The sequence below is a fragment of the Oryctolagus cuniculus genome, chromosome 3 (assembly GCF_964237555.1).
Source record: "Oryctolagus cuniculus chromosome 3, mOryCun1.1, whole genome shotgun sequence".
In the NCBI taxonomy this organism is placed as follows: domain Eukaryota; kingdom Metazoa; phylum Chordata; class Mammalia; order Lagomorpha; family Leporidae; genus Oryctolagus; species Oryctolagus cuniculus.
The window spans coordinates 39,647,136-39,659,999 of NC_091434.1; the positions used below are offsets into that span (position 1 = coordinate 39,647,136).

The 12,864-nt window shown below is 50.5% G+C and overlaps 1 protein-coding gene across 18 annotated transcripts in view; it reads right to left on the reverse strand.

Annotated features, from left to right (window-relative positions):
* Positions 1 to 552: 552 nt before the first annotated feature.
* Positions 553 to 12,864, reverse strand: part of SPATS2L (spermatogenesis associated serine rich 2 like) — a 174,172-nt gene continuing 161,860 nt past the window's right edge. For all 18 annotated transcript variants that reach the window (XM_070070428.1, XM_008258940.4, XM_070070427.1 and 15 more), the window contains 4 exons: positions 11,532 to 11,641; positions 7,562 to 7,664; positions 4,912 to 5,132; positions 553 to 1,451 (listed from right to left, as the gene is read on the reverse strand). In XM_070070428.1, coding sequence (XP_069926529.1) covers positions 1,056 to 1,451; positions 4,912 to 5,132; positions 7,562 to 7,664; positions 11,532 to 11,641 — 830 coding nt within the window. In that variant the 3' untranslated portion in view covers positions 553 to 1,055. The remainder of the gene's footprint in view (positions 1,452 to 4,911; positions 5,133 to 7,561; positions 7,665 to 11,531; positions 11,642 to 12,864) is intronic.

A 12,864-nucleotide genomic window follows, 5' to 3' on the forward strand; every position in this document is an offset into this window, starting at 1 on the left:
GTTCAGGTTACCTGCAATCAAGGTTTCTTACTTCTACATGGTATCTAAGACATGCATCCCCATCTATCTGTGTGTAATGGAATGGAAGGAACATTGTTTCCTTTACAAATTTATGTTTATTTGAGAATTTGAGAGAGAGAAACAGAGTTCTCATTTGCTGGTTCTCTCCCCAAATGTATGCAACAGCCAGGGCTGGGCAGTGGCGAAAGCTGGGAGCTAAAAACTCAATCCAGGTCTCCCATGTGGCAGGAACCCAATTACTTAGGCCATCACTGCCGCCTCCCAGGGTCTGCACTAGCAGGAAGCCAGAGACAGGAGCAGGAGCTGGGGCTCCAACTCAGTCACTCTGGTACGGAATGTGGGTGTCTCCACTGCTACTCTAAATGCTCACTCCCGGAGGGGTATTATTTTTTCTGAAAGTGTGCCTGTCCTAAAGAAACAGTATCAGACAGAGCTTTGTGCCACAACCTTTTCTCGCTAAGGTTTTCTTGAAAGCACGACACAGAATATTCAATAATAAGGTGGGCATCAACAAACAAAACGAGCCAGGTGTCAAATGCAGCATATTTTAATTTGTTTCAAATAAAGCAATATATGTATATATATATATATTTTTCAGAAAAACACCAGATGTTAAATTCTACAAAAGCGCATGTGTCTTCGGCAGATCACGTTTGTCTGATCATCAGGAATATTGTCTGTAACAGGAACTCTCTAACAACGATCAATGGACTGACAGCACTGCTACAACATAGGTTGCTAACTGAGCCTCTGATCTTCAGCCATGTCTGGATTTTCCTAACAGATGAGTAAATACTGCCTGGCTAAATGCTGCAAAGTCTTGATGAGAAAAAGCATCAACAGATCAAGCAAAGCCATGAAGGTTAAGAAGCAAGCTAGAGCTGATTATGAGAATTAGTAAAAACGGTTACGAGAGGATGGCACAACCACACAGGGCCTGTATACTCTGATTGACTCTCTTTTGGCAGCGAATTGGGTCAGCACCTCGGGCCGGGAACCAGAACGGAGTGGAAACTGCTCTTTGCTCTCCTGGCTCAGGCCACCAACGTCACGGCTGGGACGGAGAGGACGGCGGCATCTGGGGAGACCTCTATTCTTGGGGGACAGAGATTGCACTGTGAAACCCTGCCCACGCTTCCCCGGACAGGCCGGGCCTCGGAGCTGTCTGCAGGGTGCTGCCTTCGCCGCGGCTTTTCGGGGTGTGCTGCGGCCTCCGGCGTCTTTGTCCCCAAGGGGGCTTCTTGGTTTTTGGCGCCGCCTTTGTTTTTGGGACGGAAGCCGTTGTGCAGCTGTCTTCGGTGTTCGTGCCGGCCGTTGCCCTTGGCCATGGGCTCCGCCTCGTTCCCGCCGCCCTGTGACTTGGCAGGCCCGTTTAGCCTGTTGTTATGATACTGGGGGTTAAATCTTCGTCTTTGGCTGGAAGACCCATTCTACCAAGGAAGCAAAAGAGAGAGGTATTGGATACCAGCAAGCCACAGGTGACATCCACAGATGACATCAGGGAAATCAAATCTCTGAGTGCCAGGTAAGCAGAAGACTATGACAACATGCAAATGAGACCAGCTGACAAAAACCCTCAGTCTCACAAGGACACTACACTGCCTTCTACATGGAACTGCAAGAGTCACTGATGGTGAGAAATCACAGAAGATAAGGCAGCTCAGAACTGAGCCGAAAACTGGACGTTTAAAACAGGGCGGAACAAAATGTAACATGGGCGGAGCAATGATGACTTCTGGGACCTTCCGTATCTACTGTGTCTATGACTTCTAATCACATATATGAAGACAAAAGGGAGAATTCTGACTGTAATTTTTCTTCTCTAAAGCAGTTTCTTATTTATTTCAAAACAAATACCATAATTCAGAAATATTCTCCAGTAAATACAGAGAGGAAGCCTATCTGGTAGATCTTGGTGGGGCATGGACATATGGCGTCTCCACAGAGGTAGCCAATTCTTTTTCTACATTTTTGCAGTTCTAATCCAGCACATTTGGAAGCCTCATCCTGAAAGATCGTTCTTTCAACAATCAGCAGCCACGCACATAAACAGACGGGTGGTGAGGGAGCAATGGAGTAAACTTGTCTGTCGCTGCACAAGGGAGAGGCTTCGGAGCTCCGTGAGGTCAGTAACAGCCAACACTTACCTGTGACTACACTGTGCCAAGAGCCGGGTGCGGTACCTCACCACGTGTTTGCTCAGTTGTCACCACAACTGATAGTTGTGATCACAATCAGATAGTTGCTATTCTTTGCTTCATTTTTATAAACGAGGATAATGAGTTTAATGGATTTGTCTAAGGTCTACAGGTGGCAAATGGTAACGCCAGTCCCACTCTGGGCACTGTCTCCTGACAAGGTGCATAAACTACTTGCAACATGAACGCAGACCTGTTCACTAACCACACCTGCTGTATTACTAAGACGTGCAGTTCTGTGAGTTACAGACAGATAAGGTTCTTAATTTGTGCACTGTGGCTGGATGCTCCAGCCTGCAAAAATTCAGGGCCTAGGCTGAGAGTCCAAACTCAGGCCCACATATCATAGTCTGAATGTTGTCTCTTCCTGCCTCTGGCTCCATCCCATACTGTGAGGAGCATTTGCACACCTGAGTGAGGACCCTGAACTCCCCCGACCTAAGCCTCACACCCACTCCCACCCATCATCACCATGTGGACCTATGGGTGTGCAAACTGGCAGTGTGGTCTGCCCTCAACATGGTGTATCCAGGGAAGTGGCACAAACAGATCCCGAATGCTGCCCTGGGGCGGCTTGGAAGCAGAATTCCAGGCTCCCAGGATTCCAAGCGTGGTCTGGGGGGAAGGGGCGGAGTGTGAGGGCGGTCCCATCTCCCTGGTTTCACCAATTCCTCATTACGGATGGAGCGCTCTGGCTGTGCTCTGAAGCACAGGGCCCTCTGGCCTGGTCCATGGTGTCTGGCCTCGGTGTGTAAGTGCAGGTCACCTTACGTGAGCTGGCACCTGCAATGCCAGAGCAGTGAGCTGACACAGCATCTCCAGAGATGGCAGTGAACCTGGCCCTCCTCGTTCTGACGGAAATGGCCAGACTAACTTTCAGACTTGACTTTATCACGTTGCTTAATAATCAGCAAAGAACAGAGCTGTGCAGAAGTATTTAGACTACAAGTAAAACAGAGTCTAGTGTGATCTCTAATGTGTGAAGGAATGAAACGCAGCTTGCGGAAGTGCTGTTGGGGAGCCCTGAGGGTATTCAAGGCCAGGGAAATGCCTGTTTGTGTCACTCACGGGAATTACAAAAGACCAGGATCATAAAACCAAGCAGGGAACTTGTTGGGAAACCTGCATTTTGGCACATTAAAGCAAGCCTTTCCTAGAGTTGTCTTGCTTGGAGAGCATGAAAGGTGTCTTATAGCAGGCCCAACTGCTCTACCAGCCAACACCACCTCTCACTCATTCTCTCACACTCAGGAGGAAGTCACCTCGCTCAGATACAGCGGCAAAGCAGCAGGAGGGAGGGAAGATGCTCCTCTCCTGTCACAACAGAGAAGAATGGATGCTGTCACTTTGAGATGTGTTCTCTTTACTGAAACCCCAAGAGAAGAAAAGTTTAACTTTGGCCTCTTACTATTTTAAGATCTGTTTTATTTTAGGGCCAGTGTTGTTGCTCAGTGGGTTAAAGCCCTGGCAGGGTGCAGGTTCTGGTTCCGGCTGCTCCACTTCCTATCTAGCTCTCTGCTATGGCCTGGGATAGCAGTAGAAGATGGCCCAAGTGCTTGGGCCCCTGCACCCTCATGGGAGACCTGGAGGAGGCTCCTGGCTTCTGGCTTCGGATCGGTGCAGCTCTGGCTGTTGTGGCCATCTGGGGAGTGAACCAGCGGATGGAAGGCCTCTCTCTCTGTCTCTCTCTCTGTCACTCTTTCAAATAAATAAAAATAAATCTTTAAAAAAATTATTTTATTTATTTGAAAGATAGAGTGACAGAGAGAGGTAGAGAGAGAGAGAGAGAGATAGAGACAGAGAGAGAGGTCTTCCATCCGCTGGTTCACTCCCCAGATGGCCGCAACGGCCAGAGCTGCGCCGATCCAAAGCCAGGAGCCATGAGCTTCTTCTGGGTCTCCCACGTGGGTGCAGGGGCCCAAGGCCCTGGGCCATCTTCTACTGCTTTCCCAGGCCACAGCAGAGAGCAGGACTGGAAAAGGAGCAGCTGGGACTAGAACTGGCGCCCATATAGGGATACCAGCGCTTCAGGCCAGGGCTTTAACCCACTGGGCCACAGCGCCGGCCCTTAAAATAAATCTTTAAAAAAATTTTTGTTTTATTTTAAAGGCAGAGTGAGAGAGAGAGAGAGAGAGAGAGAGAGAGGGAGGGAGGGAGAGAGAGCGAGCGAGCATCCACTGTTCATTCCCCACGTGGCCGCAACTGCCGGGGCTTGGGTCAGGCCAAAGCCAAGAGCCAGGAACTCCATGCAGATCTCCCATGTATAGGACTACACCGGCGCTCCAACACAGATGCCGGCATCATACAGATGGCAGCTTAACCCGCTGCACCACAACGCCAGCGCCTGGCTTCTCACCAACAACCAAAACGTAAGTGGGAATTAAGCGATCCTAAAATACCAACGCCCAGTTTCCTCTCACAGATGTCTCGGTGGTGGGCTCTGAATCTTCCTCCTAGTGTGGATGGGAGTTTCCCACATGTGGGCTGATGACGGGGACCTGGGGATGGCGGCAATTGGGGGGCACGAGAAGGGCCGCCATCCTTGGGTGGACCTCCTAACGCTGTCCCGAGGGCACACGGCCCACTTCTCCCTGTGGCGAGGCCAGGCAGTGATGCTGGGGGCCGGCGGGAGGCTGGAGGTGACCTCAGGGAGCTCGGTCTCCAGCAGCTGCCGGCTCCCAGGGCGGCTTACCTGCTTGTTAGCCGGCATGGGCTGGTGAGAGGGCTCGGCTGTGCTGGGAAGACCGCTCAGCATTTTTGGGTTTGCTGCTTTACCCTCGGAGGGCTTGTTGTGATTGGATGATTTTCGGGGAAAGTTACTCTGCTTCCCAGAGGCCGCCGCGTGAGCATTCAGCAGAGGCAGCAGGGCGGTGCAGGGCGTTCTGGAGGAGTAGTTATTCTTTGGATGGGTAACTGCAACAAGAAAGGGCAGGGTGTCAGGGCTGCCCCGGTGACCGTCAGGCAGTGCCAGGAGACGAAGGAGCTGGCGGAAGTCCTTTACAGACATTCTGAAAGGCACTGAAGCCACGTTTGTTGTTGTTGTTGGAAGATGTGCTCGGAGCCCAGCACGTTTCTCCCGTGGGAATCCCTGACCTGAGAGGACAGCATAATCACACACACCGGATGCACAGGGCTGTGATGCCCAGGCCGTTCTCACTGCCCCGCGTGGTCCCTGGGCAGTCAGCGCTGCAGAGATGGGCGATCAGGAAGGACACACACTCTGGCCTGGGCACGGCCGACACCGGCTGTTAGAAACCATACCGCTCTGGGCCACGCGTATCTTCCAGCATAGGGCCGGCCCTGCCAGCACCTACTGCATCTTTTCTGTCCAATAGCGCTGCATTAGCCAGCCATTTGTCACCCGTTTTTCTGAAGCCCCCGTGCAGATCTGCACCCCTTCCAATGCTGCAGGCAAGGCAGGCTGAGCAGGCAGAAGCCCGTCGGGGCTCAGGGCTCAGGCAGGTCTGTTCAACCTTTATTACTGCCATTCCCGCTGGCGTTGGGAGTGGTGGCTTCTGACAGGATGACTTCTCTGTGGCTGTGCAGAATCGGGGCCACGGGGAATCAGCTCAAGGGTAAAGCTGTGACTCCTCTCTCGGCGCTCACTGGAATTTGACTGTCAGCCTGGACAGCAAGACCTTTCTTTGAATCTTAAAATTGTCACCAATTTTTAAAAGCAATTTTCTCCGCGGCCTTTGTAGGATCAGACCTAATCCCAGGGTGATGCTGGAGGATTAGGAGTGACTAGCAGGGCCGCTGGAACGTTAGAAATGGCAAGGACAGCAGCTAGCTCCGGTGGCTTCTTTTTTTATCTGCCAGGTGCGACAAGGACTTGGGGCTGTCCAAACATGACCAGGGGATTTCAGCGGCTCTTCGGCTCACCAGGTTCAGCTTCACGGGGCCATTATGGCCTACAGCTCAAGGAGCACTATTTCCGGGTCAGCAGCTGTGGGCTCTCCACGTACCCTCAAGAAAGCCAAATAGGAAATGGCCTTGTGAAGACTACTGCCTGTGACAGGTGCGGCCGTGTTTCATAGGGACACTTGGAATTTGGTGAGGGGTGTTCCCCCGCTAGATGATACCTGCAGTGCTCGGAGGACAGCAGGTGAGGCGACCCCTCCCCAGTCCACCTGGGAAGGTGACACAGGGCCACTGAGCTTTAGTGTTCCGCCGGGGAAAGTAGCCTGGGGGCAGCCAACGCTCTGACCGTGACCCACGCCCAGTTTGCCTTTTCAGAAGGGAGGCAAGCGCTGGGAGTGGGCAGTGGAGAACAGGCTGATCCTTTCGAGAGGAAAGAAGCACTCAGGGGAAAAGAAGGAATCACTTAAAAGACGGGCAGTCAGAAGAACTGGATAATTACCAAAGATGTGAGAGCAAGGAAGGAGCTCAAAGCACTGTGAACCTCCATGGTGAGAAAGTGGAGGCAGCCCACGTGTGACAATGAGTGCACGTGCCATCGTCACGGCTGAACGAACTGTCCGTCACATACAGTGACATGGAAGAACGGGCGGCGAGAGTGAACCTTATTACTACCCGTGCATGAGTACGGGACAGCCAACTGCACTGTAACATGTAGGATAATTACATATAATATACATAATCTACACAGTCCATTCTGTGCAGGATACTGTTTGGTTTAATAGAGTTCCCTAATCTTTAGATTAAGCTTTTTAAAAACAAGAGCAATTTCCAGTTTGAATCCAGGAGTGCGGCGGATCTCAGCTGCCGGAGGCTGCGCACTGGGGCACGGCCCATGTGCGGCCTTCCACCCTCCTGGGTCACCTGAGCACTTGCTCCCACCTCCCCTTGTGGGTGGGCGGGAGCAGGGGGAAAATGGCAGTCAATTCTGTTGCACATTAGCTGCTCTAATTAAGGTTTAATAGGGAACAAGACGGAAGCTAATGGGGAAAGTGACATCTTTCATTATCTGCAGACTTCACTGGGCACAGAGAAGGCAGGGCCGGTGGCTGCACTCGGCGGCTGCGTGTTTCCGGCTGCCTAGGGAGGCTCACTCTCTGCCTACCAGGTCTCTGCAGAAGCCCGGGCTCTCGGAAAGGAGGAAGCAGTTTATCTGACGGTGCTTGGGAAGAGCTGGCCTGCTGTGATCCGCTGACTAAATCCTGGGGATTTACTGGGGGTTCGGGGCTGTGGCATTTGAGGAGTCCAAGTTCAAATCCTGGCATTTCTAGGGACTTGTGTCGGGACCTCAGATCATGAATTCTCTTTAGACCCTCCCTCCAGACCCCCTGGGGGACCGCACACCTGGCATTTCCCATGTTAACTCCCAACAACACCGCACTTGCTCACACAGAAGTATTGAGCGCGAGGAACGCGACACTCACTCTCTCCACAGAGCAGGATTTGGGCCTTCAGCTGTTCGATGTCGCAGGAGAAGCGGGCAGCTTTCCCAAGCTCTTCATCATATTTACGCTCGCTGACAAAGTGCTGCAGGGGACAGAGGGGAAGCAGGAGCCTGTAATTGCAGCCATGCCGAGCCCTCGGCAGGGCCGCTCTCGCTGCTCTTCTGGTGCCCTCGATGGTGCGGATCGGATCGTTCCAGCCCTGGCCCCGGGGGCTCCATTCAGTTCTGTCCTGCCTGGGGGCACGATCACCCTCCTCTTCTGGGAGTGCCTGAGGGCCCTGTCTCTCCCCAGCCTGGGCTTGCACAAAGCGGTGACACAGGAAAATGTGGATCTGGGCTCATCTACTGAGCCTTTTGGCGCCCACACGCTAGGAGAATCTTCTGGGTTGCAGTGTGGCAGGGTCTTCCTAATTTGGCCAAGAGCCCGCTAGGGTATTAACCACCAGGAGAAAACATGTCTTCCTTCATAGATAGCCATCTCTAGGTTACGTTTTTATCAGAGAGACAGACAGTGAGCGCCCATCTGCTCTTGGTTGACTCTGCAGATGCCGGCAGCGGCTGGGGCTGGGCCAGAGTCAGACGCCTTGAACTCCATTTGCATCTCCTGCATGGGTGGCAGGCACCCAACTACTGCTTGAGCCGCTTCCCAGGATGTACTTTAGCAGGAAGCAAGAAGCGGAGCACAGCGGGGACTTAATCCGGGATGTGGGCCTCCCGACCTGCATCGTTACTGCTCGATCAGCCCCTCCCACCCTACCCCCTCTATTTTAATAGGGAACCGGGAAGTCCAAAAAGCCATTAGTGTCTAAGAAACATTATCTTCAACGATGGAATTTCAAGTGCTCTTAAAGGAAGTGGTGAAGAGATTATTTTTCAATTCATTTAAAATTCAATTTAAAGTTAAGATCTATGTGTGATGACAGAGTAATACAGAAATAGCTGTGACGTGGGCCCTCCCCGAGTTCACCAGGGAGCGTGCCACATGGTAAGGGAAACAGACACCACTAAATACAACACAAGGTAGAATGTGGCTGGTGCTTTCGAAATCAGAGAGAGGAAGCAATAATTTCCTATCGAGCGGGACAGAGCAAGAGTTATACGAGTGGGAGCAGTTGAGCTAAAAATTATTAAACATTTGCCAGACACTGACCAAGTTCTCCACAGACCATCTCATTTCTGCGAGTTGCATTGCTCTGAAGCCAGTACTAGTATTCCCTCTGTTTGACAGATGGGGGACTTGAGGGCCTAAGAATCTAAGACAGTACGTGCCTTACTCAAGGCCGCAGAAGCAGCGTTTTGCAGCTGGACCGCCTGCCTCCCAAAGCCCGCGCTACTGAGCCTTGCAGGATGGGGATGAGATTCTGACAGGCAGAAATGAAACTTGGAAGATGAGCTGATTTCAACAGACCTGGAAGCTGAAAATTTTTATTTTTCCCTTGATTTTCTGACAAGCTGAGATTATCATAGGAAGAGATGGGAGTTGAAATATATATTGGAGGGGTGGGTGCTTGAAGCAAAGGTTAAGTGGCTGCTTAGGATGCCCACATCCCATACCAGAATGCCTGGGTTCAAGTCCCAGCTCTGCTCCTGACTCCAGTTTCCCACTAATGCTCACCCTGGGAGGAAGCTGGCCGCGGCTCCAGTACTTGAGTTGCTGCCATCCATGTGGGAGACCTGGATGGAGTTCTTGGCTGCCGGCTTTGTCCTGGATCAGCTCCCACTGTTGCAGCATTTGGGGAGTGAACCAGTGCATGGGACCTCTCTGTCTTTCTTGCTTTCTGTCTTTCTGCCTTTCAAATACATAAAATAGACCAAAAATTTAAAAAATGAGTCCAGTGGTAGAATTTATGCTGAGTAGAAAGACAGATCGTACTAAGGGAAAACAGATTTGCTTTGGGCATCAAACTCTGAATTTAGGGTGCAGGATAAGGCTGGAAAGAGACAGCTGGGGCAGAAAGATGAGTGGGAGGCCAAAAAGGCCAGAGCAGAGAAGATGAGGAGGGAAAACACCACTAGAGCATTTGGTACCTGCAGGGGAGCCCTCTTCTCTTGGATTCTCTTCTGTGCTTAACCATGATGGAGACCAAAGTCACTTGCTACTTTCTACCATTCTTAACCAGTTCTATCTCCTGATGAGCAGTTCTATTTGTGAAGCTAGCAGCAACTGTAGTTTCCTAGAAGTGGGTAAGAAGTTAGGAGTGTGTGTGTACAGGTATACATGTGTATGTGTGTGTATGTGTGGTGTGTTTAGTATATTGAGTGAAAAAAACAGGAAGATAAGGGGCAATTTATAAACTTCACAAATGTGATCACTCGTTCTTTTTTTTTTTTTTTTAATTTTTTGACAGGCAGAGTGGACAGTGAGAGAGAGAGAGAGAGAAAGGTCTTCCTTTGCCATTGGTTCACCCTCCAATGGCCACCGCGGCCGGCGCACCGCGCTGATCCGATGGCAGGAGCCAGGAGCCAGGTGCTTTTCCTGGTCTCCCATGGGGTGCAGGGCCCAAGCACCTGGGCCATCCTCCACTGCACTCCCTGGCCACAGCAGAGGGCTGGCCTGGAAGAGGGGCAACCCGGACAGAATCCGGCGCCCCAACCGGGACTAGAACCCGGTGTGCCAGCGCCACTAGGCAGAGGATTAGCCTAGTGAGCCGCGGTGCCGGCCGATCACTCGTTCTTGTCTTCCTAATAATCACTTCTGGTTCTGGTAACTACCCTAAAGCAGTTTGTTAGTTCGTTCCTTCCTTCCTTTCTAGCTCTCTCTCTTGCTCTCTCTTTCTTAAGATTGATTTATTTATTTGAAAGAGTTACACAGAGAGAGAAGGAGAGGCAGAGAGAGAGTGAGAGAGAGAGAGGGAGAGAGAGAGAGAGAGAGGTCTTCCATTTGCTGGTTCACTCCCCAGGTGGCTGCAACGGCTGGAGCTGTGCTGATCTGAAGCCAGGAGCCAGGAGCTTCTTCCGGGTCTCCCACGCGGGTGCAGGGGCCCAAGGACTTGAGTCGTCTTCTGCTGCTTTCCCAGGCCATAGCAGAGAGTTGGATCAGAAGTGGAGCAGCCTGGACTCAAACCGGTGCCCATATGAGATGCCGGCACTGCAGGCAGCGGCTTTACCCGCTACGCCACAGCGTCAGCTCTCCTAGTGCAGTTTCTAAGACCCACAGTCCTGGTGGGTCTGTCAGTTACCTTCTCTTTTGGCCAAATGATGGATGGGACCAAAGCGAGGCCAGTCGCAGCCTTCCTGTTAGGGGTTGAATCCAGCGGATCAGCGGGGTGGCAGAAGGGCTGATGGGCCCTGGAGACCACTCAGGAGCCCTGAAGAATTCTGCTTCATACATGGTGCAAGTCACCAGGGCTGCTTGCCTGTTTGTAGACCTCTCTTCAGACCCTACTTCTTTGGTGAGCTACACTTACATTCTCTCAAATTGTACTTGTTCTGGGGGTTTGTCAGGGTCAGTTTCTGTTGCTTGCAAGGGAGGAGATCTAACAGATACATACTGTAGATAATGTTCTTAGTAAAAAGGCACCTAGTTACAAACAGGTATAGGAAAGAAGTCAACACAGACTGCAGCTTTATAATCCTTACTGTTATACTGTTTGTATTATATATGTGCTCATGTGTGTGTTTATATACACACATACACCTTACATGGTGTGAAAATAATATCCCCCATCCCAGCAATGATTCAGGGTTGGGTATACTTTATTTGGGTCAGTTTCTGTTGGTTGAGAAAACAGTCTGTGCCTCTCCTTTCTAAAACATATCCTTTCATACCATGTTATACTTAAATACAGCGATGAGGTGGTTCTTCCCCCTTTCTGGAGTGTCTCCTTCAACCTTGTGAAGAAGAGCTGGGTGCACGAAGCGACAGCTTGGAGAGCAGAGCTCTGGGGCTGCAGGGAACCATGGGGACAGCGCTCTGGCTCCGGGTTCAGGTCCGGGCTTTCAGGACTGACCTTAATCTCCGCCCTGAGTTCGGCCAGCTGCATCTCTGCCATCTGACTGGCTAGATCAGTGAGTCTCTTTAGTTCTTCTGCTTTCTTCTGACGAGCGGTCAGGATTTCCACTGCCAAATAAGAAGGAATAGCATGTGAAGGCTAGAGATTTACACATATTCATTGGCCTAATTTCTTGGCATCAATCCTCCCACCACAGCCTGACTCTTTGCCGGACCTTGACTTTCTTCTCAGAGTTAGTCACTGTGGCGGGTTCACCCTTGGTGCCCAGTACCAACAACCCATTTCCTGCTGTCCTTATCCACAAATCCCTAAACCAATGCAGTTCCTTCCGATCCACTGGACGCCACATGCTTCTTTTTAAGTTTTCCATGGGCATCTGATCCCACTTGCTTAATTTGGACTTTTCAATTTGTGAGTTACTCCGAAATAGCTACCTCTGAAAAAAGACATACTAAAAATCCCATCTGAATTTTGTTGCAAAGACAGGCCGTCCGCTCAGCACAGCCATGCTTCTGTTGGCTGAATTGGGCTATTATAGTCTAACAGCATTAGGCCTTCTGATTTTTAACATACACTTGTCTGCAGCAACTAGCTGTGTTATTGGAATTGGACATGCAAGTTTTAATTTATTAGCTTTCTGTGAGCTGAAAAATGCCTCTGGTTTTGATGCTCTGCAGATATGTTTCCATTTTGCAAACAGAGAGAAGTTTCAGAACAGAGTGTCTCATGTCTTTGTCGTAAGTGTCCCTGATGGAAAAATGTCAAGGGTGAGTCAAGCTTGCACTGGATTTGTGTGTGCTTTTCCACATCTGTACGTGTAGAGAAGACACAGGGGAGTTCTCTGGCACCACTTTTTCACACATCTGTCTGCTGAACTAAAGGTTCGAATAGATGTAGGTTAACTTGTGTGTGTGTGCTTCCCCAAAGATTGTGGAGTTCAGAAGCAGTGAGTACAAACACCCAGAGGAAGACTTAACTATTAAGCCTGCTTTTTCAATCGGCAGACTTGTAGGGGTCTAATTCAAGTCATGCATGAACTGTCTTCCCTATGCATTCTGAGTCCTAAGAGCAGCCCACCGGAGACGGCGCACATGTAGAACCTGTTCTACCTTTGGCTGAACAAGGATCAGCGGCTTGATTAGGCCATCTTCACCACCAACATGCAGACCCAAACAACATGACTTATGATTTCAAGAGCTCTTACTAGATAATGTAAAAAAAAAAAGTCACTTCAAAAACTCAAAAAGGAAGAAAAGAAGCATGGAATCATTTAAGAATTAAGATTTCCTGCAAACCACAATCCATTCTTCGAACAGACTAAGACATTATC